At 48.4% G+C, this 22,402-nt stretch overlaps 8 protein-coding genes across 8 annotated transcripts; 6 read left to right on the forward strand and 2 right to left on the reverse strand.

Moving 5' to 3' along the window:
• Positions 1–540: 540 nt before the first annotated feature.
• akuA (uncharacterized protein) lies at positions 541–2,739 on the reverse strand (the record flags this gene model as incomplete). Its single annotated transcript, XM_056697184.1, has 5 exons — positions 541–873; positions 934–1,037; positions 1,092–1,938; positions 1,991–2,602; positions 2,677–2,739. 5 exons carry the CDS (start codon positions 2,737–2,739, stop codon positions 541–543), a joined length of 1,959 nt encoding a protein of 652 aa, XP_056559396.1.
• Positions 2,740–3,114: 375 nt separating this feature from the next.
• Positions 3,115–4,548, forward strand: N7496_004254 (ferrochelatase HEM15; the record flags this gene model as incomplete). The annotated part of the gene is made up of 3 exons (XM_056697185.1): positions 3,115–3,360; positions 3,446–4,028; positions 4,091–4,548. The coding sequence occupies 3 exons, from the start codon at positions 3,115–3,117 to the stop codon at positions 4,546–4,548; spliced, it is 1,287 nt and encodes a 428-aa protein (XP_056559397.1).
• A 475-nt stretch (positions 4,549–5,023) lies between these two features.
• N7496_004255 (putative tetracycline-efflux transporter) lies at positions 5,024–6,897 on the forward strand (the record flags this gene model as incomplete). The annotated part of the gene is made up of 3 exons (XM_056697186.1): positions 5,024–5,239; positions 5,301–6,753; positions 6,812–6,897. 3 exons carry the CDS (start codon positions 5,024–5,026, stop codon positions 6,895–6,897), a joined length of 1,755 nt encoding a protein of 584 aa, XP_056559398.1.
• Positions 6,898–7,307: 410 nt separating this feature from the next.
• N7496_004256 (pentatricopeptide repeat protein) lies at positions 7,308–10,109 on the forward strand (the record flags this gene model as incomplete). The annotated part of the gene is made up of 1 exon (XM_056697187.1): positions 7,308–10,109. The coding sequence occupies one exon, from the start codon at positions 7,308–7,310 to the stop codon at positions 10,107–10,109; it is 2,802 nt and encodes a 933-aa protein (XP_056559399.1).
• Positions 10,110–11,266: 1,157 nt separating this feature from the next.
• N7496_004257 (cell wall mannoprotein 1 family protein) lies at positions 11,267–11,821 on the forward strand (the record flags this gene model as incomplete). The annotated part of the gene is made up of 1 exon (XM_056697188.1): positions 11,267–11,821. One exon carries the CDS (start codon positions 11,267–11,269, stop codon positions 11,819–11,821), a length of 555 nt encoding a protein of 184 aa, XP_056559400.1.
• Positions 11,822–12,427: 606 nt separating this feature from the next.
• On the reverse strand, positions 12,428–12,836 carry N7496_004258 (uncharacterized protein; the record flags this gene model as incomplete). Its single annotated transcript, XM_056697189.1, has 2 exons — positions 12,428–12,575; positions 12,628–12,836. 2 exons carry the CDS (start codon positions 12,834–12,836, stop codon positions 12,428–12,430), a joined length of 357 nt encoding a protein of 118 aa, XP_056559401.1.
• A 2,730-nt stretch (positions 12,837–15,566) lies between these two features.
• N7496_004259 (uncharacterized protein) lies at positions 15,567–16,793 on the forward strand (the record flags this gene model as incomplete). The annotated part of the gene is made up of 1 exon (XM_056697190.1): positions 15,567–16,793. One exon carries the CDS (start codon positions 15,567–15,569, stop codon positions 16,791–16,793), a length of 1,227 nt encoding a protein of 408 aa, XP_056559402.1.
• A 3,488-nt stretch (positions 16,794–20,281) lies between these two features.
• N7496_004260 (uncharacterized protein) lies at positions 20,282–20,525 on the forward strand (the record flags this gene model as incomplete). The annotated part of the gene is made up of 2 exons (XM_056697191.1): positions 20,282–20,441; positions 20,485–20,525. 2 exons carry the CDS (start codon positions 20,282–20,284, stop codon positions 20,523–20,525), a joined length of 201 nt encoding a protein of 66 aa, XP_056559403.1.
• Between the last annotated feature and the right edge of the window lie 1,877 nt (positions 20,526–22,402).

Below are 22,402 nucleotides of genomic sequence, written 5' to 3' on the forward strand. Positions count from 1 at the left end.
TAATTTGCCACAGATCGAGCATTCGAATGGCCTTTCCTTTGTATGACCTCGGATATGTCTCGTAAGATGTTCTTTCTTGGAAAAAGTCTTGTTGCATGTAAAGCATTTGCGATCTTCTCGCGAGCGTATCCCACTCATCCTGTACGTGTTGGTTGGGAGAACTGGGTGTTCAAAATCGTGCGGGGTGAGCCGGAGAAGTTCACTTGCCAAGACACGGGGCTCAATATGACTTAAATGCAGACCAGGAGGTCGAATACAGATATCGAAAAGCAAAGATGATCTCGTTTAGATTGCGCTAGAGTCGTACCCCAGCAATTCAGACCCTTTTCCCCGGAGGATGGCGGATGGTAAAAGACTAAGAGACAAGCCTGGAGGATTCCCCCACATTCCCCACATTCTGCACCGCTTCGAGCAACTCGGCTGAGACGATTTAGACTTTGGAAATGGAAAGCTAGATGTTGTTTTTTAAATGATACAGTCATAATTCATGATTTAGTGGGTTACAAGGTACAATATCAAAACAATGCACCTTCTAGCGTCTCAGTTGGTCTCGAAGAATTGCTCCACTCGGTCAACAAGGTCGGCCTTCTTACCAGCCGCGGACCGGCCATGAGCAGTCAGGAACTCTTTCAGAACGGGCAAAGTGAGCTTCGATACCGTTCCCTTCTCATAGCATCGCTTAACTTCCTCGTCAACCCCTCCAGCGCCGCCTTCGGTCTTCACCCGCTTCGCTGATGGGCCTCCAGCACTGTCTGCACTGTCCTTCGGACCTCTCTTCACCAAGGTTGATTTTGTAGCGGCGGTGCCACCAAACATCTTGTCGAAAGCGGCATCAAGTTGCTCAGACCACGCAAGAACATAGTCACCAGCACGCTAGATATCAATGAGAATCGAACCATCGGAATCGTATGTCGCTTCCTGGCAGGGGCTTACCTTATCGATTTGTCGGTACTTTGGTTTGGTCTTGTCCTCCGGCTCTCCTGGGTGATCCTCGTCCAGAGCCAGTGCTTGTAAGATGCGGTAATGCCATTGAAGTGCTACGGTTTTGTTAGTCAATGCAGGGAATCAAAGTATAGCAAATATAGCCTCACCTGGATTTGGATACTTCAAGGGCTCATAAACACCCTTTGGAAGTTGTAGTTGTCCGATAATTTCGCGCATTGCATCGGTCAAAGCGTCCGGGGATACATTCATAGTGGACTCTGGATTTTGTCGCACATCATCTGCGAAGGGAAGAGGAATGATCCACATGCCCGGTGGGACCTTCTGCACACCATTTTCGTCGATCTTCTCCTCGCCGGCAATCATTGCTGCTACCACTGGTGCGGCATTCTTGCGAGGGATGAACCACACCAAGGCCATTTTCTGGTCTTTAAGGAGTTTCTGCTGCAGCGCTGAAAACACACGCGTGGATCCGACGTAGTCTTCCTCGGAGGGATAAATGAAGGAAGGGTGCTTGACATTGGCCCAGATTGGCAAAGAAGACAATGGCTTGAACCCGATAATACGGATCACGGGGTCTCCAAAGTTTCTCAACGCGTGCAGTTCTTCGGGAGTAAACGCGACCTGTTCACCTCCAAATTTGTAAGCTTTGCGGATTTCCGTCTTTTCCACTGTCTGAGCCGTATCGTCGGCCATTTGAGTGGTAATGCCTTTAACAATCTGGGGCGTCTCTCCTCCGAGCCAGACATAGCAACTGCGTGCCGGCTCCTGGCGCTTCAGCAAAAGATATCCGTTGACAGAGATCTTAAAGTTGGGCCCAATCTCCAGAGGAACATTGGAGAAAAGCGACCGTCTCGGCACAGATCTGGAATTGATGCTTGACAATAGAGAGTTGAGCAATGAAATACCGTCTCCTTTGGCGGTCGAAGTGTTTGTGTCTGGCTGCAGATATGCGGGGGCTTCCCCGTCACTTGGTGAAGTCTTGTAGATGATGTCCTGTAACGAGTTAGCTGGGTCTCTCCTGAATTTCACTAGTCCAGTGACATACGTCGTAGAATTTAGATGTATCGAATTCGTGATCAGGGCGGGAGATTGGGAATAGCTCGATGTTTACACCCAGATCGTACAGATCCCTGGCACGGACGGTGGCTGCAGATCTTAGAGACTTGCTGTCCCCATGTGGATTATCATCATCAGTCACAATGAACAGACGTCTCGAGAGGAAGTTCGGTGCCTTGGAGGTGAAAATCTGATTGGCACAAAAGAGCACGTTCGCCATGGAGACACGTTCCTTCGATGGTACCAAGACCTTCCGAGCCTCCTCCGCGTCCTCTGCCAGGGCTCGCAATTCCTTGACTTCCTCGGATGATGGAATATCGAGATCGGTAAAGAGGTGACAATGCGGGTATGAAATGTCACCACCACGTTCTCCATCTTCATCGTAGAACTTGGAAGACTCGGTGCCGTAGAGCAAGACTCCGATCATGTCATGGGGGTTTGATATGATGCGCTGCTGCATCAAATGGTACGCGCACTTGAGAGCTGCGGATGTAGGTGATTCCTGGCCTGGTTTCTTGGGATCTTCAGAGAGACGGGGCTTCAGCATCGAGCTGCTCACATCAATCGCAAAGAGTACGGCATCCTTGACAGCGCGAAAGCTCTATATCACAAATGGGTCAGAATGCGGATCTTTATCTCCGATAATGGTACACGATATAGTTGATAGCTACTTACTGTCTCGTCAACCTCTTCCTCCTCAATATTTTCATCGTCTCGCGTGTAACCCTCGTCTGCCATTTTGATCTCTCTCACTCAGAAAGATTTGAAAAGTTGTTGAGTGAAAGAGAGAAAAAATGGTAGGACCAGCCTTTGCGTCATCGGGGAGCTGCTGCCTGCGACGCGATTTACGCGGGGGGAACGCGAAGGTCATGTGATCTCCTGCCTGGAACTGCTGACTCCCAGCGGGGCGCTGATTGGCTGATTGGCTGGTTGACGCGGATCCGCTTAAAGCTTCCCGAGGCCGACTTGTTAAGTGGCTTGCAACTTGTTGGAGGACTTGCATCTGTACTCGTTCCCTGCTCCCCCAACTTCTCGTCAGTTAACGCGGGGACTCACCTGAACTCGACCGATTCGTCAGTCTTCAGTGTCAATTTCAGCCTTTTTATCCCAGCCATGTCATTCCGCAGTCCTTTCGCAGTTCCCCGGCGGGTATGGGCCAATGCCGCGACCTCCGCCATCCGGCCCATGCCTCGTAACTGTCTGGCTTTTGGCGGTAACCAGAGATACGGCATGGCCACAGCAGTGCCACCGGTCACCCAGGATGCGACGGGTTCGAAGGGTCCTACTGCGATGGTTTTCCTAAACATGGGTGGTCCATCGACGACCGCCGAGGTGGAGGATTTCCTCGGTAGGCTATTTGTACGTGCAATGCAACCTACATGCGAGCTACTATGCCCTGTGAAGAAGACCGTTTTACTGACAACATACATTGCTCTCGCTACAGGCTGATGGCGATCTCATTCCACTGGGACGATTCCAAAAATACCTCGGACCTCTCATTGCGCGCCGACGGACCCCCATGATTCAGAAGCAGTACGCAGATATCGGTGGTGGTTCACCGATCCGGAAGTGGTCCGAGTACCAATGCGAAGAGATGTGCAAGCTGCTGGATAAGATGTCCCCGGAGACCGCTCCGCACAAGCCCTATGTCGCTTTCCGTTACGCTGCTCCCTTGACCGAGACTATGTATAACCAGATGCTGGCAGATGGCTTTGGAAATGGCAAGGGAGGTCGCGCGGTGGCGTTCACGCAGTACCCTCAGTACTCCTGCTCTACAACCGGTAGCTCGCTAAACGAGCTGTGGAAGTGGCGCAATCGCCTGGAAGGAAAGCGGGCTACTGGCGAGGCCGATCCTGCCGGTGCTATCGAGTGGAGTGTGATCGACCGGTGGCCTACTCACTCCGGTCTTGTCGAGGCCTTTGCGCAGAACATCGAGGCACAGCTGAAGACCTACCCGGAGGAGAAGCGTAAGGAGGTTGTGTTGCTGTTCTCTGCCCACAGCTTGCCTATGGATGTTGTCAACCGCGGTAAGTCCTTGATCTTCACTGGGTCCGAATGAATTGCCAATCTGATTGTATTGTCTATCTAGGTGACCCCTACCCCGCCGAAGTCGCCGCGACTGTCCACGCTGTTATGTCGCGCCTGAATTTCAGCAACCCCTACCGCCTGTGCTGGCAATCTCAGGTTGGCCCGAAGGCATGGCTCGGAGCCCAAACTCAGGATACCGTTATGGAATACGTCAAGCGCGGCCAGACCGATCTGGTTCTTGTGCCCATTGCATTCACCAGCGATCACATCGAGACCTTGTATGAGTTGGACTTGGAGGTCATGCACGAAGCTAACAGCCCCGGAGTCAAGCGAGCTGAGAGTCTCAATGGCAACCCGGTCTTCATCCAGGCTTTGGCCGACATTGCTCACGCCCACTTGAAGAAGGGCGAACCATGCTCTGCCCAAATGACTCTACGCTGCCAAGGCTGCAAGAGCGAGCGATGCTTGGAATCGAAGAAGTTCTTCGCTGGCAAGCAGCATGGTTCGCTTGTTATGTAAAAGTTGAATACTCTCCTCTTTTTTTATTGTCTTTATATGTGAATTTCGGGTTATGTATATAGTATTCGGGGTGATGGTCTTGGGAGTTTCAAGGTCATTTATGTGGTTCCTGTACACTACAGCGTGTCTTAATAATGTTCCAGAAAAAGCAGACAACCAACAAATACAAAAAGGTTCAAGACAACAAGATCGATGACTCCATAGATTCCCACTGCCGAAAAGCGGAGTCCGGAGATTCCGGAGTAAAATGCTTATCAAGTGGCATGTGGAGTTGGTTAAGCTCCGGGGCCCGAAAGCCTGCTTTTTGCTTGATAAGCTCCCCCCCAATGCCATCTCCCGTTTCCCCTCCCTTCTTCCCCCCTGCCGTGGACGCGTGGACGGGTAATATTGACCGAACTATTGCGTCCTTGAACCTTCCATTTACAACGATGCACCCATAGCCTCGTGCGATCCCTCACGGTGTCACATCACCACTATGGAGAACGAAGAGCTTTTCGCGGGCGAGCCCGCTTTGGATGCACAGCAGCAAGCTGCGGATACTTATCGATCTGTAGCTGCATCTCGACAGACCCCCTTGCAAATACACACGGAACCTCTACTGGTACGAGACGATGAATGGCAGCAGCAGCAGCAGCAGCACGAGGAACGAGTTGCCAGCGTAGACGAGCGACCGAGATGGAGACGACCCCACGTGAGTGCTTCCCGGTGGTAGATTGTGTTTGACGACGCTTATCTGATGTCGATCTTGGTAGATCTGGTGGCTGTTGCCTTTCGCGCTTCTGTTCACATTGGGGTTCGGTGGTGTCGCCGTCCCCAGAATTAATCTCATCATGTCTCTCGTCTGTCGCGACTATTTCGCCGAGAAGATGTCGCAGGATCCCAACTTCACCTACCTCCCTGTTATCTTTGGCGAAGATAACTCTCAGTGTCGATTACCCGAGATTCAGTCTTTAGTCGCCAATTTTCAACTCTATCTCAATCTTGTTACCGGTATCATCTCGGCTCTGGTCAGCCCCCGCCTGGGCCATTTATCCGATCGCTATGGAAGGACCACCATGATTGCGCTTTGCGCCACGGGTGCCGTTTTCAACGAAGCCATTACCACCATTATTGCCTCCTGGCCGGAAAATATGTCGGTTAATATACTCTTGGTTGGAGCAGTGATGGATGGTCTGGGAGGATCTTTCACTACTGCCCAGGCTTTGATCCACTCCTATGCCTCAGACTGCACGCCGCCCGATCGAAGGAGTGTGGCTTTTGGTATGTTCCACGGCGCTCTGTTCTTTGGGATTGCCGTCGGACCAACCGGCGCTGCATACTTGATCACCAAGACGGGGACCTCCCTGATTGTCTTCTACATTGGCCTGGCATTCCACACGTTCTTTTGCTTTTCGGTCTATTTCATCGTGCCCGAGTCCCTCTCTAAAGAGCGACAGTTAGAAGCTCGCGAGCGTCATCGTGCAAAGGAAGCCGATCTCACCGATAGTCGGTGGTATTCATTGAAGGCTCTCAACCCCTTGAATCTCATCACGCCTCTTAAGATTCTTATGCCCGCTGTCGGAAGACCGAGTGTTTTGTTCCCGAATCGTCGTGGCGCCAGCCCGGCCTTACGCAGGAATATTGTATTGCTGGCTGCGATGGATACGGCCGTCTTTGGTGTTGCCATGGGCACTGTCCAGATAATTATTATCTACGCGGAGTACATGTTCAACTGGGGAAATGTGGAGTCGAGTCTTTTTGTTTCTATCATTAATGTGGTCCGTGTGGTGAATCTGTTCGTGGTTCTCCCTATTGTCGCCCGAATCTTCCGTACCCGATCTGAAGATGACGGTATTATACGCGGATCGGACATGCTGGACATTGTTCTGATTCGTCTGTCGGTCGTGTTCGACATTCTCGGGTACGTTGGCTACGCGCTGTCGAAACACCCATCCGTCATGATTCTCTCCGGTGCTATTGCGGCACTTGGTGGGATGGGCTCGCCTACTTTGCAATCGTCTCTTACCAAGCATGTCCCTCACGAGCGTGTAGGACAGATGCTCGGTGCAACGGGCCTTCTACATGCCCTCGCCAGAGTGGTCGCACCCACCATTTTCAATCTAATCTATAGTATGACTGTTGCGACTTATCCACAGACCGTCTTTGTGGCTCTTGCGGCTGTGTTTGGCATTGTGTTCATTTTGGGCTTATTTGTTCAGCCACATGGTATGTCTCCCTCCAGTTTTGCCTTAATCGTTGGAATACTCGACTAACTGTTCAATAGTCACTCTTGACGATAAGCCGATATCGGAAGCCACTGTTGAGGCTAATGAAGATGGAGAGAGCGAAGAAGATCGGCTACTCATCTAATAGTTTTATTAGATTAGGCAGTCATAGATTAATATACAACATGTTTTGTTTATATGCAGAATAACAGACCGTAAATCCATGGCGTATCCAATTGACAATAATGGGATGGGTGGGCCCATACTCCGAGTAAAGACAAGGGCGATCAGCTGATCCCGGCCGGAGTGAATCCGGCGGGCGGCAGAAGCCCAACATGCAGTTTGGTGAATTTCCGAAAAAGTAGTCCGCCCGACTTTCTCCTGCACGCCGAAGCTCCAAATACTGTCTACTCCAATCCCCTCCTACTTATACCAATGGCTCAGCAGGGCAACTAGTCGACTCATCCCGTTACCTCCCCTTTCAGTCCCTCCGCCTCAAGGTCGCTGATGGACGACTGGTGATCCCAGCGCGTGATCAGCGACCACGCTTTAACCATGTTCGCCAATGCCGCAAATTCGACACCGGCCGTGCCATCACGCAATGCCCTTCGAGTCCTCCGTCAATTAGCATTCGCCGGATCAACGGTCGGCAGCTTCTGCGGCGTTGCAGTCATCACCTACGATGTTCACCGTCGGGTCCGCGTAGCCGAGCAGATCATCGAGAACAAACGGACTTTGCACACCTCCGCGCCGAATTACGATGCGACCGCTTCTGCTCAACGGCTGGCGGTGATGATGGAGGCTGCAGAAGCCGGTGAATTCATGGGATTGGCATCTTTGAAGAATAAAAAGGGGACTCCGTCTGGAGGCAAGGAAGAAGCCCCCGGAGAACACCATGATGCCATACCATCAGCTCAACACGGAGCTCGTCCCACTCCGAAATGGTTTCAGCCAGGTCCAAGCAACCTAGCTATGCCTCCAATGTCAGATAGGCCCACCGACATGCGCTTGCAGGCTGAAAACCGGGTGGCTTTGGCTCGAGAGGCCCGAGAAGCCGACGCTGCACGAGCAGCCGGCGAAGTTCCACTGGAAGACCGAATCCGAGAGTTGATCCAGGGGGACCGAGAGATTGAAGCTGCACAAGTCTTCATGGATAATGTACCGGCAACCCAGGGAGTTACGATCTCCATGGACAGGCGAGACCTCCTGCGTCGCCTGTTCGCTGCCAATTGCATGAAGGGAAACATATTCATTGCACGATCTTTGTTCCGGCACATGGAGAAATTGTCAGAGTTGGATTCGGAAATCTGGTCCACCATGATGCATCTATTGGCCAAGGAAGGACACGTCGAATCTGTTGGCGCTATCTATGAGAAGCACCATTCCAAACTTACAGTTCCACCTCACTTGCTGGAAGTCATTATTCGAAGTCTTCTTGAGTCACGAAGATTGACCCTAGCCAAGCGCCTTTTCTACGCACGCATCAAACATGACGAAAATGGTGGGTTGTGTGGTGCCTACCTCGATGGATTGTGGAGGAAGACTCGCAAAATAGAGCTGCTCAAGACCGAGTTCAATAAGATCCTCGCAGCCCTTGCCGAGTTGGATCGAGGACCAACTGAGAAGGTCTTCAATCCGATGGTTAAGGCCTACATTGAAGCAGGTGCCTTTGAAGCTGCTGAAGTATTGGCTATGGCCATGCCTTCCGAGTTCAACGTTAAGCCTGGATGCCGTACTCTAGGGTTGGTCTTGTATGGCAAAGCCCTTCAGTGTGATTGGGAGGGCGTGATGAGTGGGCTGCGTGAAATGCACGAGCTAGGGTTCACCAACGACAAGAGGAGTTTCGCAGTGGTCTTTGATCGCGTTTTCCTGGAGTATTATCCTACACATACCGGTTCTCAGATTTTCGACTTCCTCATGACTTGCATCAATGAGTTCAAGATCCGACCAGACAAAATTCTTCATCGGCATATACTCGAGGCCATTGTTGAACGATGTGATTCTAGCTGCGTGAGAGCTATTACTGAGATGGCCGAGGAACGAAAATGGAACTCGGGAGTGGAACAGTATGAGCTTGTTAGAATCTTAGAAGCTCGCCGTGTGTCAATGCAGGACACACCGGTGGGTATCTGGCGCATGTTACAAGCTGCTAAGCAGCAATACGGATCAGTTGCGAGCAACCGCCGCCTAATGGGATCCGAAGCCGACAATTTCTCTCTGCGGGACCATGTTCTGCAACCCATCCACAAAGAGGCCGACCAAACCTTCCCAGAAAGCATGAAAAACCTCGTAAACTCGAGGTCCATGAACACCCATATGTCACTAGCAAAGCGGCAAGAACATCATATTCACGCTGGCAATTTCACCAAAGCGATCTCGGCCTACCGGCAGGCAAGCAAATCTGGACACCCCCTCAAACCTATTCACATCCAATTGGCTGTCATCTCAATACTTCTGGACGGTGGCTTGCCGGGCTTGAAAGATGCTCAGAAGCTTATCAAATCAGAGTGGTCGTACTGGTCCAGGATTCCAAAAACCCAATTCACAACACGATTCCCCCGCTTTGTGCCGATTTTCTTCCAACAAATCCTGCAGGTTGATCACGCCCAGACCAGTGAATCAACTCTACTCCACATGGCCTTGTTTGAGTTCTATAAGATCTGCGAGGATACACCCATGTTCAACGTCAAGCATCACCTGTCCGTCGCCATGGCCCGACGTCTCATCGTGAAAGGCCAGAGCGAGACCGCAATCGGGGTCCTCACGGCTGTCTACATGTCCAAGTGGCGCAGGTCTCATGGGTTTGACCAAGTGCAACTCAAGATTCTGATGCGTGCTTACGCGATGACGGGCCATATCAGGGGCGTGTGGTGGTGCATGATGACCGCACTCTCTCGTCAAGAGCCCGTTCTTGATGACTTCTTAGTCGAGGCCAAGCGCTTGATGCCTCTACTGGAGAAGCAATACTCTCAACACGATCCACAATCCCAGACAGGTCGCAACATGAAGAAGCTGGATTTCATCAGGGAAAGGCTGGAAGACAAGGCCGCCGGTCGGCCATACTGGAAGGGGCAGCAGGTCTCTGTATGCCCCGAGAAGAAACAGAGGCGACGAGCTCTACTTCCCACGGAAACCGGGAGGTTATATGATCGGCTGCCATCCGCCCCCATCTCAAAGATGGTCCAGACCTTCGACGAGGAGATTGAAATGGATTTCCTGCAGAACCGCTCGCAGGTTGAATTTTATACGCTGCAGAGCGCTTGGGATGAGAATCGGATGGTCACCGAACGTCTCGTGCAGCCCGAAGAGGCTGAATACCCAGCGAATGTGCAGAAGGGAAAGGCTGCCACGGCATGAAAGCTCTTTTGTATATATAAGATAGATAGATTATGTACAACATGTATATTATGTCCCATTAGATCGGAATACTTTGAAGCCTCTTTCGGATCGAAAGTAATTATCGTCCCGACAAAGTCTTGTTTTGCCACAACCTCATTTTCTTCCAACTGTGTACTGCAGTTTCTGTAATGAGGCTGGGACACCTGGATGATCCGAACACCTCAAACCAAAAATCAACGCAGAGCCAAGCCCTCTGGGGAAGGAAAATGCGTCCCGATGCTCTTGTGTAGTTCGACCTACCCTCGGCCAGGATTTATTATTAGCAACCTTGTTCGTGTGGAAACGCTCAACTATGAGGAATGAAAACAAACTGAATATTTTCTCCTTGTCTGCGTCTGGGTTGCAAAGAAGGAATTGAATTTTGAGCTCTTAGGATCTTCGCACAATAGCCGCCATAGGGTAACGGTAACGAACCAGAATATTCGGCGTTAGCAGATCTCTCTCACTCACAACGGACAACCACATGCGACAAAGCTTCTCTTAAATACCGGAAAGAGTTGTTTTATTATTAGTTCTTAGCAATATTCGTTTTGTATGGGGTAGCATAGAATCTCCGCGTCCCTAACTTGTGGGGGTTTATAGTTCGCTCAATTTTGTGGATGTGGCCCGAAACCTAGAAATTGGGGTCGCTGTTGTTCAGAGGGTTTCACACTAGACACGATATCTTTGGGCTAAATAGCATATCGAGCTTGTGTATTACGTTAGTCTAGACAGAGTGATCTGAATTCATGAAGAGTTGTATTGCGAAAAATTGGTAGAGAGCCTATGTGAACGCTGGGCTGAAACGAACGACAACCCTATTCAGCAATCGATTCAATTTCGAGTCAATTGATCTTCGAGGATGTGAAATAGCTCATCATAGTGAGGAATTAAACATCCTCCTTGTTGTTTGCGACTGATAATTGGGTTTATTTTGTGTGGTAATCAGGAACATCAGGAACCAAATACAATTTCTGCTCGTTGCTTGAATCTCAGATATTTAACGACATCTTGTCCCAGAATACCTTCCCTCCATTCAGACTCAACCATCTCGACAAGTTTAAACAAGCACTGCGCTTCATACCTCTTTATACTCTTTCTTCTCTCTAATTCGAAAAGACCACCAAAAAACAAAAATGGTTGCCGGACGATTCCTCTTCGTTAGCATTCTCGCTCTGAGCCAGAGCGCCCTCGGCCTGGCTGTGGGCTCTGGTGCAGATGGCATTATTTCCAGCATAAACACTATCTCCAACGAGTGTGTGAAGCTCAATTCCACTCTGAACGAATTCACCGACAATGCCCAAATCACCGCCACTGCTCTCAAGCTCCAGGGCGAAGCCTCCGACTTGCTGAAAGACATCAAGAACGGAGCCGAAGAAGCCAGCAAAGTCTCTAGCCTTGAGGCAGCCGACCAGGAGAAGATTGCCAATGCCATAGTTCCTCTCTCGGACAATGTTGTCTCTTTGATCAATGGATTTGTTGCCAAGAAGCCTGCTTTCCAGAAGGCTGTTCTTGGAGGATCCGCCGATGGTCTTGTCGAGAAGGACTTACAGGACTTGAAGGAGGCTACCGATAGCTTTGGTCAAGCAGCTCTGAAGTCCTTCTCGGGTGCTCCCAAGGAAAAGGCAACTTCCGTTTTGAAGGGGATTGATGAGCACTTTGCTGATGCCATCAAGACTTTCTCTACTTAGAGATCGCTCGTATGGGCTTGCCAAGAACGACAACAAAGTGGACTGAGAGGGATATGTCTCAGGCATGGTTACGTTCAATATATTAATGTGGTCCAAGAACGATCTTGGTCTCAAATATGGTGCTATGAGCCGCCGGTGGCGAATGGAGGGATGAAGTGTGGGATTGTGTCGTTGCTGAATCTCATCTTTCTTTGAACTATTAGTGCTTTCATCTTATTACGTAACAAAAATGTCCTGAATATTTTGAAGAGCATACTGCAGATCTTCAGACACATTATGAAAGTATAGGAAACCCTAGAGGAGTGGATTACGGAATTGTGGTAGATTATGGGAGAATTAAGATCTAGCTCTACCACTTCAAGAGATATTCCGCATAACGTGATTTCGAATTTAATCGAAGAGCAACATTCCAATGTCAATTGTCAACAACTAGTAAACTAACTGTTGTATGTATCCTGTGAAACAGTCACGCCTTTTGCCTATAGCTCGCCTTAAGCTTCGAAAAGCCTGGAATCTTCTGGCTAAATCTTCTCTTTATCTAAGTAATACTCCGTAAATAGTCCGTCTTCCAGTCTGATGTATAAGACGAAACTCACAGTGGGAAACCTAGGCAGTAAAGTCACAAGGCAGCGAGCCACAGCAGTACCCGTGGCCCGCATCGAGCGCACCCTCGAAGTCGATATTGTGGCATCCATCATCAGTGCGCCACACCTTAGCGCCGAAATTGTAGCTTCCAGCGCTAGTCTCATAAAATCTTGAACACTGTTAGATACATTCATTGCGAGAATTATGGGGGAAGGACGAACTCGATTCCGCACTCAATGTCGACACAACCGTTGAAGCCAGGTGAGAACCAGCCTGAGTAGGTAGACCCGGTGTTGTAATCAGTGAGATAGACGTATTGCTCACTACCTCCGTCGAGGTAAATGTAGTCACCAGCAGCCATCTGACCGTAGAAGGCAGCTGCACGGCCAGCAAAGGCGGCGGCGGCACCAAAGAGCAGAGAGGCCTTCATTTTGATCGGGGTGATTTGATTCGAATAATTGGGTCGGGAGGGAACTTTTGAAGATGGATAGTACAATGGAGAGTTTTTGACGGGAATGAATGGTCTATTTAAGTGTTTTTTTGCAGAGCAACGTCAAGTCAATAAATTTGTTCTTTTTCCATTTTGAGCCTTTGAACTACAACAGGCCCTAGACTAATTTAGGCCCCAGACTAATTTCAATTTCTCACCTCATCTAATGCTGAACCATGAAGCCATGAGATATCTCTTAGCCTAAAGAATTACGGAGCCCGAATAATAGAAGCAGAAGTCGGATTTTGCAGCTAAGCTCCGTAGCAAGTCAAATCTCAGCAGTAGCTCGCTGTATATTCAATCGAAGAATCAAGGAAACTTAAAATCAACAAATATTTCAGTACACATTAGAAGGCAATTGACACAGGAAACAAACCTAGTATAGCTGATGAGATATTAACTGTTTCGTCGTCTTAGAATATTCGGCCGGAGGACTTTGTTTCTCGCAACTTGAACTCGCTAGCAAGCCACAACTCTGCTCTCTAATTATTGTAGCATTCATTTCTGCAGGTAGTTGATGTCTCTCTCCTAGTGCACCTGCCGCAAATGGAAAGTGTTTTTCGGGACTCAGCCTCGACCCGCTGCTAGCGGCCATCAGACTTAAACTACTGGTCTGATTCTTGCATCCCTGAGACAAATTTACTTAGCTACAGATGCTTGTACCGGTAAGTGGAGTTTCGATGTATCGGCAAATCTTTCAATTGGTTAAAATTATTCCGTAGCCAAGTCAACAAAAGCTGAACAAAACCCTGCATATTTAAATTGTGAAGGGCGCGGTTGGAATCAAGCAACCATAAGCATGACCAAGATGAGCTTAGCGAACTAGCGTCTACACACTGCTTCCTCAAGACCCGTCATATGCTCAATCGAAAACCCACTCACAACTTCGCCAACGGCCTTATGCACATTTCAGTGTAGACATCAGACCCATCCGGTCATTGAAGCTTGTTATGAGTTGCCGATGACGGTCTCTCCATGATGTATGATGCGTCCCTCGCATAATTAGATCGTCTCTCGCGCTCTCGTACTTACTTCTCAGAATCGTATTAAAGAGCAGATCAACTTTGTTTACACCCCCTTTTTTCATGCTATCAGTGTTGTCAGATGCGCAAACCCGCAGACTTTGTTGCTCTCGAACAACACGGTCAATTTCCCATCCCTCGATTCTCGATTCAACTTCGCTCAAAGCTTACCATGCGCGGTACAAGGTCTCAATCATACTGTTGTCAAACACTTACGGTTCCAATGTGTCCATCTTCCAGCTAAATCTGGTGCCGCCAGTATTGGAGAAGTGTTGAGGCTCCCTGGGATTCTAATCATTTTCTTCGATCATAGAAGCACTAATTAATCAAGGGGAGTGGGGGGGGGGATGTACTGAGCACATAGAATTCCTCAGTAGTATCTCAGTTGCAGCAAAGTATTGCCCATAAGGTATGGGACAAACAGCTGTGAACATAGTGTCCACAATTGATAGTTATCTAAGAGCTATAGGATCACACAACAAGAGAGCCCACAGCCTGTTATTCCCCAAGAATGAAGCCCCAGGCCCTCTATGGCGGACTATCGAAGATGATATAACCAAACCAGAGGGTGGTCGAAATAGCCTCGGCGAACCTAAGTTCCCTGAATAATTCTCATCATTATGCAGGTAAAGTGGCCTTAGGGGGAGGAAGGATAGAGCGCAAGGGCACCGGCTATAAAGACTAGCGAAAATAAAATAAAAAGCAACAACATACAACAGCCAATATTATGGCGGCGCTCACCTAGCGCTCACCATCTGCTCGTGGGCGGCTCGCCACTTTACAGACTCGGGCTTCAGGAGGGTGTTCACCCACCTCGTGTATGCCCCACCCAGAGAGGGAATACCCCATTTAAAATATGTCAACACGATTTAGGAGTTAGAGATTAATTTCGTGGTATGAGTATAGACACCTAACCGTGGCTTTCCTGCCTGTCATGATCTGGTATAATCTCAATATTTGATGCAAGTCATGATGTATGATGAAATCCGGGTTCTTGGTCCCCCTTTAGTTCGAATTTAGCGCATGGAATCCTAAGGCAGTGCAGGGTGGCTAAGCGCCGAGGCAGAAACTCCATGCACATCCACCAATGAATCATCGGTCATGCATTAAGAGGGAAGATACTGTTACATTACTCGCGTAGTGACCATCCTTGTCCTTGCCTTAGCATCGCTCTAAAGGGCGAGGTTGCTCCAGCCACCAGGCGACCCCGTCTTCGTAAATTGCATAAAATGGGGCGAACGGCTGCCCATGATCCCCCAAAATTTTTCTCTTAATTAAATAAGAAACAAAACCCTACGGGACTTGAGACCACCGTACACCGTATTTTCGATGGCTCAACACCAAAATTTTCCCATGTCTAATCCAATTATACAGGCAACGAGGATATCAAATGAGGCTGATGCCGCTTCGGATAGCAATACTAGTGACAAAAGGTAAGCGTCGATACATTCAGAATAGTTCCCTTTCTCACAAAGATAATAGCACAATCTTGACTAGAGATAGCGCACAACAAGAAGCCCCACTAAAAAGGGTCAACAAGGCGGAAGTTCTGTTTCAGTCGCTTGTCAAGAAGCCTGAAACTGGGCAGAGGAATGCCTGGAAGAATAGATGGCGCAAAGTCACGTCTCTGAAGGCTATGCTTCCGAAAATGCAATGGCCGGCATACCCAAGAAAGAAGGGGTTTGATAATATAGAATTGCTAATGAATCGAGCACCTGGATCAGCTTGGCTTGCTACCGTCCACCACTTGCTGGCGATAGGATCAGCAATAATCATTGTCGCTCTAAATGCGACTGGGTTGTGGGTAGGCAAAGAGCTTACCGGGACAAGCGGCCAGGATACGGAGAAGCTACTTGCATTACAATTTGCCGCCAAATTACACGAACTATTGATGCTTTCATCCCTGGGAGAAATATTATTCTCGGAGACCGTCAAGCAATTGGTCTTCGGTGACGGATTACCTTTTGGTTCGATCGCCGTCGGACTTCAGTTTAACCAGATCTCCTATCTCTGGTCGAAAGAATTCTGGGCTACGTCTCATGCTACGTTTAAAAGGAAAAATCTTTTTATTCCAGCAATTATCATATGTACTCTTCTCGGAGTGAGCATCGGGCCATCTTCGGCGACCGCAATGAAACCCACGTTAAGTGACTGGCCAGCAGGCGAAACTTCTTTTTGGCTAAATGCGACTGCCGAGGAGTTGTGGCCCTTGACTCTGTCATTGACAGATAACAAAACCTGCACCCATTCACCGAAGACATGCGGCAGTTTGAGTGCTTGGACCTCTTTTGCGGATAATTTTTTCCAATACTGGGGACATGAGGCACTTGGAAATATCCGCGCAATGCCAGAGAGCGTCCAGATCGCTGGTGAAGTCTCTATCAGAACACTGAATGCGCGGTTTCGAGGTCCTTTTACGCTCTACCAACCAGAGATTACGACCGCTACTGTACAACCTGAAGCGATAGCCAACGTGGTGAACACGATCCGACAGATCTGGCTAAGGGCGAATGGCGCTCGATGTTATTCTGCAGGAGGCGGCATCAGAGAACAAAACTTTTGCACATACCAGGATATCACTTGGTCGGTTGATGCGCTCCAACCTGCAGTTTATGTTGCTTGTAACGGTGGAAGTTCTGCAGTTGCACCCAAATTCCCAACGCTTGCGATCGAGACAGACCAACCTAGTCTGGTTGAGTATGCGGTCAACGTAACCAATGACGGCCTCGGGTCAGCTACATCACCTATCACATGGGTTGATCTATCTGATCTGAACCTGACACGCGCGTCTGTTGGTGCCATAGTATTGCCCATTGGTGAGCAGCCTCTTGACAAAACGTCATCAAGTCGACTTTTCTTGGGCTTCCGTACATAGTTAACGGCGAGCCACCCAACTGGTACCAGCCAGAGGATGAATCTCCGGGTAGGTATCGTGGCCTCCACGTGAGCATTAGCCCAGCTTGGGCCTCGCTCGCCAACCCTCCTCTCGTCACAGCACAGAACACATCCTCTAGCCCATTTGACATTCTATTAACCGCAACGACGTTGTCTAATGGAGAAAGCCAATACATGGCAGAGAAAATCGAAGCCATTCTCGCAGTTCTTCTAGCAGATCGTATGGCTCGTGTTGGTGCCGATGCAACCCTCCAAGGCACAATCACCAATATCAATCAAGTGCTGCAAATAAGAGGCGGACGACTCTTTACAGCATCTCTTTCGAACTTTCAATATCACCGCCTAGAGTTTCAAACCGCTGTTACAGGCTTCGCCTACGGTCTTCGCAGAACGACAGGTATCATTCCTTCAACACTGGTTTCCATGATCATCCTCCTATGCTATATCGTGATTGCAGGGACTTACGTTCTCTATACGCTTTGCATCTCTGGTGTATTCATCTCCCAGTGGAAGGGTGTGCTAGATCTTGTTGCACTTGCTTCCCACTCAAACGTCACACATATACCATCAATGCATGACACAAGCACGGGCATTAAAACAAGTAGACCTCTGAAGACTTTGGTTGTACTCAGGTCAGCAGATAGCCATATTGAGATGGTATTTGATGAAGAAGAATATGAAGATGAAGGGAGACACTCGGGAAATTATGAGGAACATCGGATAAGTGTTAATAGCACACCAAATCCACGCTTCAGGGGTGTACGGCACCATTCTGTTTAGATTGAAGCTGGCAAATTAGGAGTTGTTTTCTTATTATTACGTCACAAGAGTTTCTCTCTCCATCATAGTAACCATCGGTAGCGTTAAATAAAATTTATTACTATTATAGTTGTTACACAAAGTCTAGAATAATGAAGGAACTAATAATATGTCTCTATATCTTAAAATTCGATCTTAAGGTGTAGAAAGTATAGGAGCTTGGAGCCGTCTATACTATTAACCTTATAGTTATTAGCCTCAATATCTTCGAGGACGGACTAGGTAGCTTTGGAGATATTATCTATAGTATAGAACTATCTACTACGGTCGCGCGTATACCCTTGACTTAGAATTTATACTATAAAAACCTCTCACTTAGGGTAACAAAACGTCGTTTAGTGTTTTGGTGCTGCGACGCTGTTTTGGTGCCCGGCCAAATTATAGATGAACATACACACCGACACTTACAGATATCACTTCCAGAGGTGAGTTGTGCACTGTGTCTTTTGAGATTCCAAGCGCGGTTCCGGCATTACGGTTCAATATTTGTGGTGCAGTATTCATTACAAGTATGCCTTGGACTTCGGGTAGTTTCCGTGGCTTTTCCCTGTATTAAGATTCTTGAATACTGTACCTCGACATAATATTCCCTCAGAAGTAGAATATCCGACTTCGGACAAAAATGCATGTTGCACAGCATAAATTTAGGCGAAAAGGCGGAAGTGGGTAAGAACGGGGTAATCTGGGTAAGAATCCTTACCCCGTTCTCACCTCTATCACCCTGGTCTACAAACTTCTCACCTATATCACCCACACTCACACTAAGATCAAATCCGACGCTACTTTAGAGCTTAGGGCGCATTAAAAAATGACAGCGTACTATATATGGCTTAAGTACGGCTGAGCGGACGGGAGGCCCTGTTTTCCACACCCTATGGTCGTATGTGCTAGAATTATAGGAGAATCGAGCTAACTACCCAGTAATTAAATGCATTCAAGTATAATTAATGTATAGAGCTAGTCTTGCGACTGCCTCACTGGCCCTCACGGCTAAACTTCAGTAATAACATCATTAGTTCACCTCGATCCGCCATCATCTCTTTTTCTCTAACTTCCCACCCCTCTCCCCCTCTTTTCTTCGCCTATACCTATGTGGACCCGAGACTATTCTTCTTTCTTAATTCCGGGGTATCGACAGCGTTCTAGGATGTATGAGTAACTAGGAAGAGCTTGAATTTGGTGGCCCACACCCGCCATAAGATAATATCGACAAGTGGGAGAGAGCAATCAGCGAAAATGATCGTTCCATTCTCAAAACTGAAGATCGTCTAAGAATGCTACAACGATGGCCTTTGCACGACGTGAATTGTGCTTGTCATTTCTACGTCGGATTGAGTATCGATGAGCTCATGGGGAGGGGTGAGAAGAGAGCCTCGCTATACATTTTACAACAAACTAATCGAAAGGACAATAATTAATGCGTCTACGGTTGACCGCGGGTTTTTAACTACTACGAGTACATATATCTAGACGCGTGGCCCTCTCATGACTGCATAACTTAGGCAGTTTTACTGAGTGGCCCCTCAGTACTAGGTAAATAGACCCTGGGAACAAAATGGGCAAATCCCAGCGCCATTGCCGTAGCACGTTGAGCGTAGTATGAGAAAGGCTTTAGTCCAGACTATTCAGTCGCCTTCTTGCGTTGACTAGCGAAGATTATTACCTTGGCTGCCCGTCCAATATTGAGTTTCTGTAATTATTGGCCTCTTTTGGTTTTTGTCGCCCAACTTTTGCAGCCTTGGACATCCGAGTGCCACTTGTAGTGATTTAGGTGAACGAATCTTGTTGTTGTTAACTATGTGGAGACTGGAGATCCCGTGATATAAACTACGGTAACAACGCTGGAGTTAAAAGGAAACCAGACAGGGAAATAAGAAGAAGCTAGCCGAGCCTAGCGAGTGGGGCATGTCATACTATATCTCGTAATAAGGCGCTGATCACCCCAATTCGGCACAGCAGCAAAATTTCCCGAGGCTCCTACACACTCCACCTGATCCGTTCCATCTTCCTCGCATTCATGTTGGTCACATGTACGGAGATGAGCACCCAATATCCGATCCGTGCCCTGGATTCTGTTACTACGGGTCATCGGCGCCCCTATATCGCTTAACTGATTGAAGGGTCCGGGTAAGACACAGATCGAAGCTTTAACTTTCTCAATACGAGGCGACTTTGCCTAATATGGTCTGTTCTCTCGATTTCAGGGTCCAATCTCCACTACGGGCGGCGGAAAATGCAGCCACGACTCTTGGCAGGTCGTATATCTTCAGCTAGCGCTTAGAGGCATCAGTGCATCACTTCGCTTCCTGGGTAGTTTTCTCTCGGCCAAAGCTGCGTGCAATCTTATTTAGGATAACGCCGAACTGTTTCCAACCTAGTCAGCTCGTATTGACCGATGGAGGAGGAAGGAACGTAAAAAAGCCGCGGGGGAAATTGTTATATAGAGGGTCTCACTACCCCTGGATCTAGGAAAAAGAATATACGACTGACTCGACCTTCTTCTTCTTCTTCTTGTCGTTCTCTCTACACAACTGTTGATTGTCTATTTCGTCCCACTATATCACAGCATACCACAGCACGCTTATACGCTCATATCTCCAATCGTTTAAAATAAAACATTTCTCGATCGAACTCCACTCGACAGCAAAGATGCGTTTTACTGGATCGTCCCTTCTCCTCGCCCTCGCCGCTGTGACGGTCGTCTCTGGCCAGAAGCAATACCAAAAGTCGACTTTGCAAACCAACGAAAAGACCTTGGCCGTTGGCCTGACTCCCATAAACCGCCTGATGCCCCGCCAGGGCTCTGCCGGTAGCTCTGACTTTTGCTCCGGTCGCTATGTCACCTGTGCTAGCTGCTTCGGATCTGGATACACCGAATGCTCTGACGGTGTGACATGCTACAACCCTAGCGATCCCACCACTAGCTGCTCCTCCTCTTCCAGTTCCAGCTCCGGTTCTAGTTCCAGTTCTAGTTCCGGTTCTAGCTCCGGTTCCAGTTCCAGCTCTAGCTCAGGTTCAGGCACAAGCTACACCAGTGACTACTGCTATGGCAAGAGCTGCTCCAGCTGCTTTGGCGCAGGATACATCGAATGTTCTGACGGCGTGACATGCTACGACCCCAGCGATTCCACCACTAGCTGCTCTACCTCTTCCGGCTCTAGCTCCGGCTCTGGCACTAGCTCTGGATCTGCGGAATCTGGATCTACTTTGACCACCACCGCGAGCCACCACAGCTCAACCTCAACCTCGACCACCAGCGTGGGTTCTTCTCAAACTACTAGCACATCATCCTCCGGTTCATCGGGCAGCTCTGAATCATCTGGTAGCTCTGGCTCATCAGGCACTTCTGGAGCACCGAGTACCGGAGCAACCGTTCATCCGAACAATGCCGCTGCTATCTCCACCCCAATGGGTGTTTCTGCCGGACTGGGTGGTCTTATTGCCCTCTTTGCTGCTGTTGCAATCTAAATCCTTTTTCCTTCATTAACTTGATATTCCTGCCGTGTTATAATGCTGCATGTTGGCATTTTGATGGTCTTCGTACATGACCTTTTGTGGATAGGTTGGGGGTTTTCTCAAAGCTCTTCTGTTATTTCATTGCATCGCTACTGGGTTGAAGTCGAACACCATGGCATTGTTAGGACGAGGAAAAGGATTTGAACGGGGTGATAGCGTATATTAGTAATCAAATCAATGTTGAGGATGCTTAAATCTAAGAAAAGCGTAGAACGAGAGGGTGCTTGCTATACACGCTTTCTAAATCCTCGTTACCATGCAAGGCTGACATGTGTCTCAATGAAGACGGCAAGTCATCCATCAGCGGAATTGCAGATTTCAGAAACCCCAACAAACTCTCACCACACCTTTAATTTTGATAAGATTTCCTATTGCTCTTTCTGAAATCTTTAATGCAGCGTATTTCACCACAAACGCCTTACGAGAAAGCGACTGTCCTTAAAAGTCCGGTTCATACCTTTTATAGCAACCCAAATGAAAAAAGAACTAGCCTGTTTCAATATAAAGTTCGAGAAGGGAAAATACCAAGGCCTGCAAACTAGCTGATCCGGTCTGGAATTTACTTAGCCAACGACAAAATCCAATGTATTGATTTCTGGGGCCTTCTGATATCCGCTCTGTCGATCTTAGGACAAGTCACCCAGGATCTCGGTGACCGCCGGTGTGTCGAGCTGTAATTCATCTATTAGTTAGGGTCTCTCGCTTGACCACGGTTATATTCACAATCAAACTTCACATTACCTTTGTCCAACCATAGCTCTGCCGGATCAATAGGCACTGCGCTGTCAATCGGCATAAATCTCTAACTAAAATACTGCCTTATGGTAAAGTCAACAGCCTACGGAATAACGGTTTTGGTACTGTAAGCCTATTTGATGGTTGACCTAGAAACGACTAGCTGATTTTATGCCCAGTCTAACGCCGCATGATGTATCGGACGTCTTGACCAATAGTTTCTACCAGCCGTCGTACCGTCCGTGATAACTTGTCTACACTGTACGTTCTTACACTTTGATTGGTGGAAATTTTACGGCGCAAAATGTTCTTGAGCCTTATATTCGGTAGAGATTCTTGAATTTTGTCTTAAGGCAGGTTGCAAAGGTTAAGGTCTCCATGCTCCAATCTCTCATTCATGAGCCCTTAGCCTAACGACCGGTAGATTTGAGAAGTAAGAGGCTAAATTAAAAACCTTCAAGAGAGTCTGGTCCCTCGTTTACGATTAAGATGGCTCAGGCCAAGCACATCATGTTAATT

This window comes from Penicillium cataractarum, assembly GCF_028827025.1.
Source record: "Penicillium cataractarum strain IBT 29864 chromosome Unknown utg000002l, whole genome shotgun sequence".
In the NCBI taxonomy this organism is placed as follows: Eukaryota; Fungi; Ascomycota; class Eurotiomycetes; order Eurotiales; family Aspergillaceae; genus Penicillium; species Penicillium cataractarum.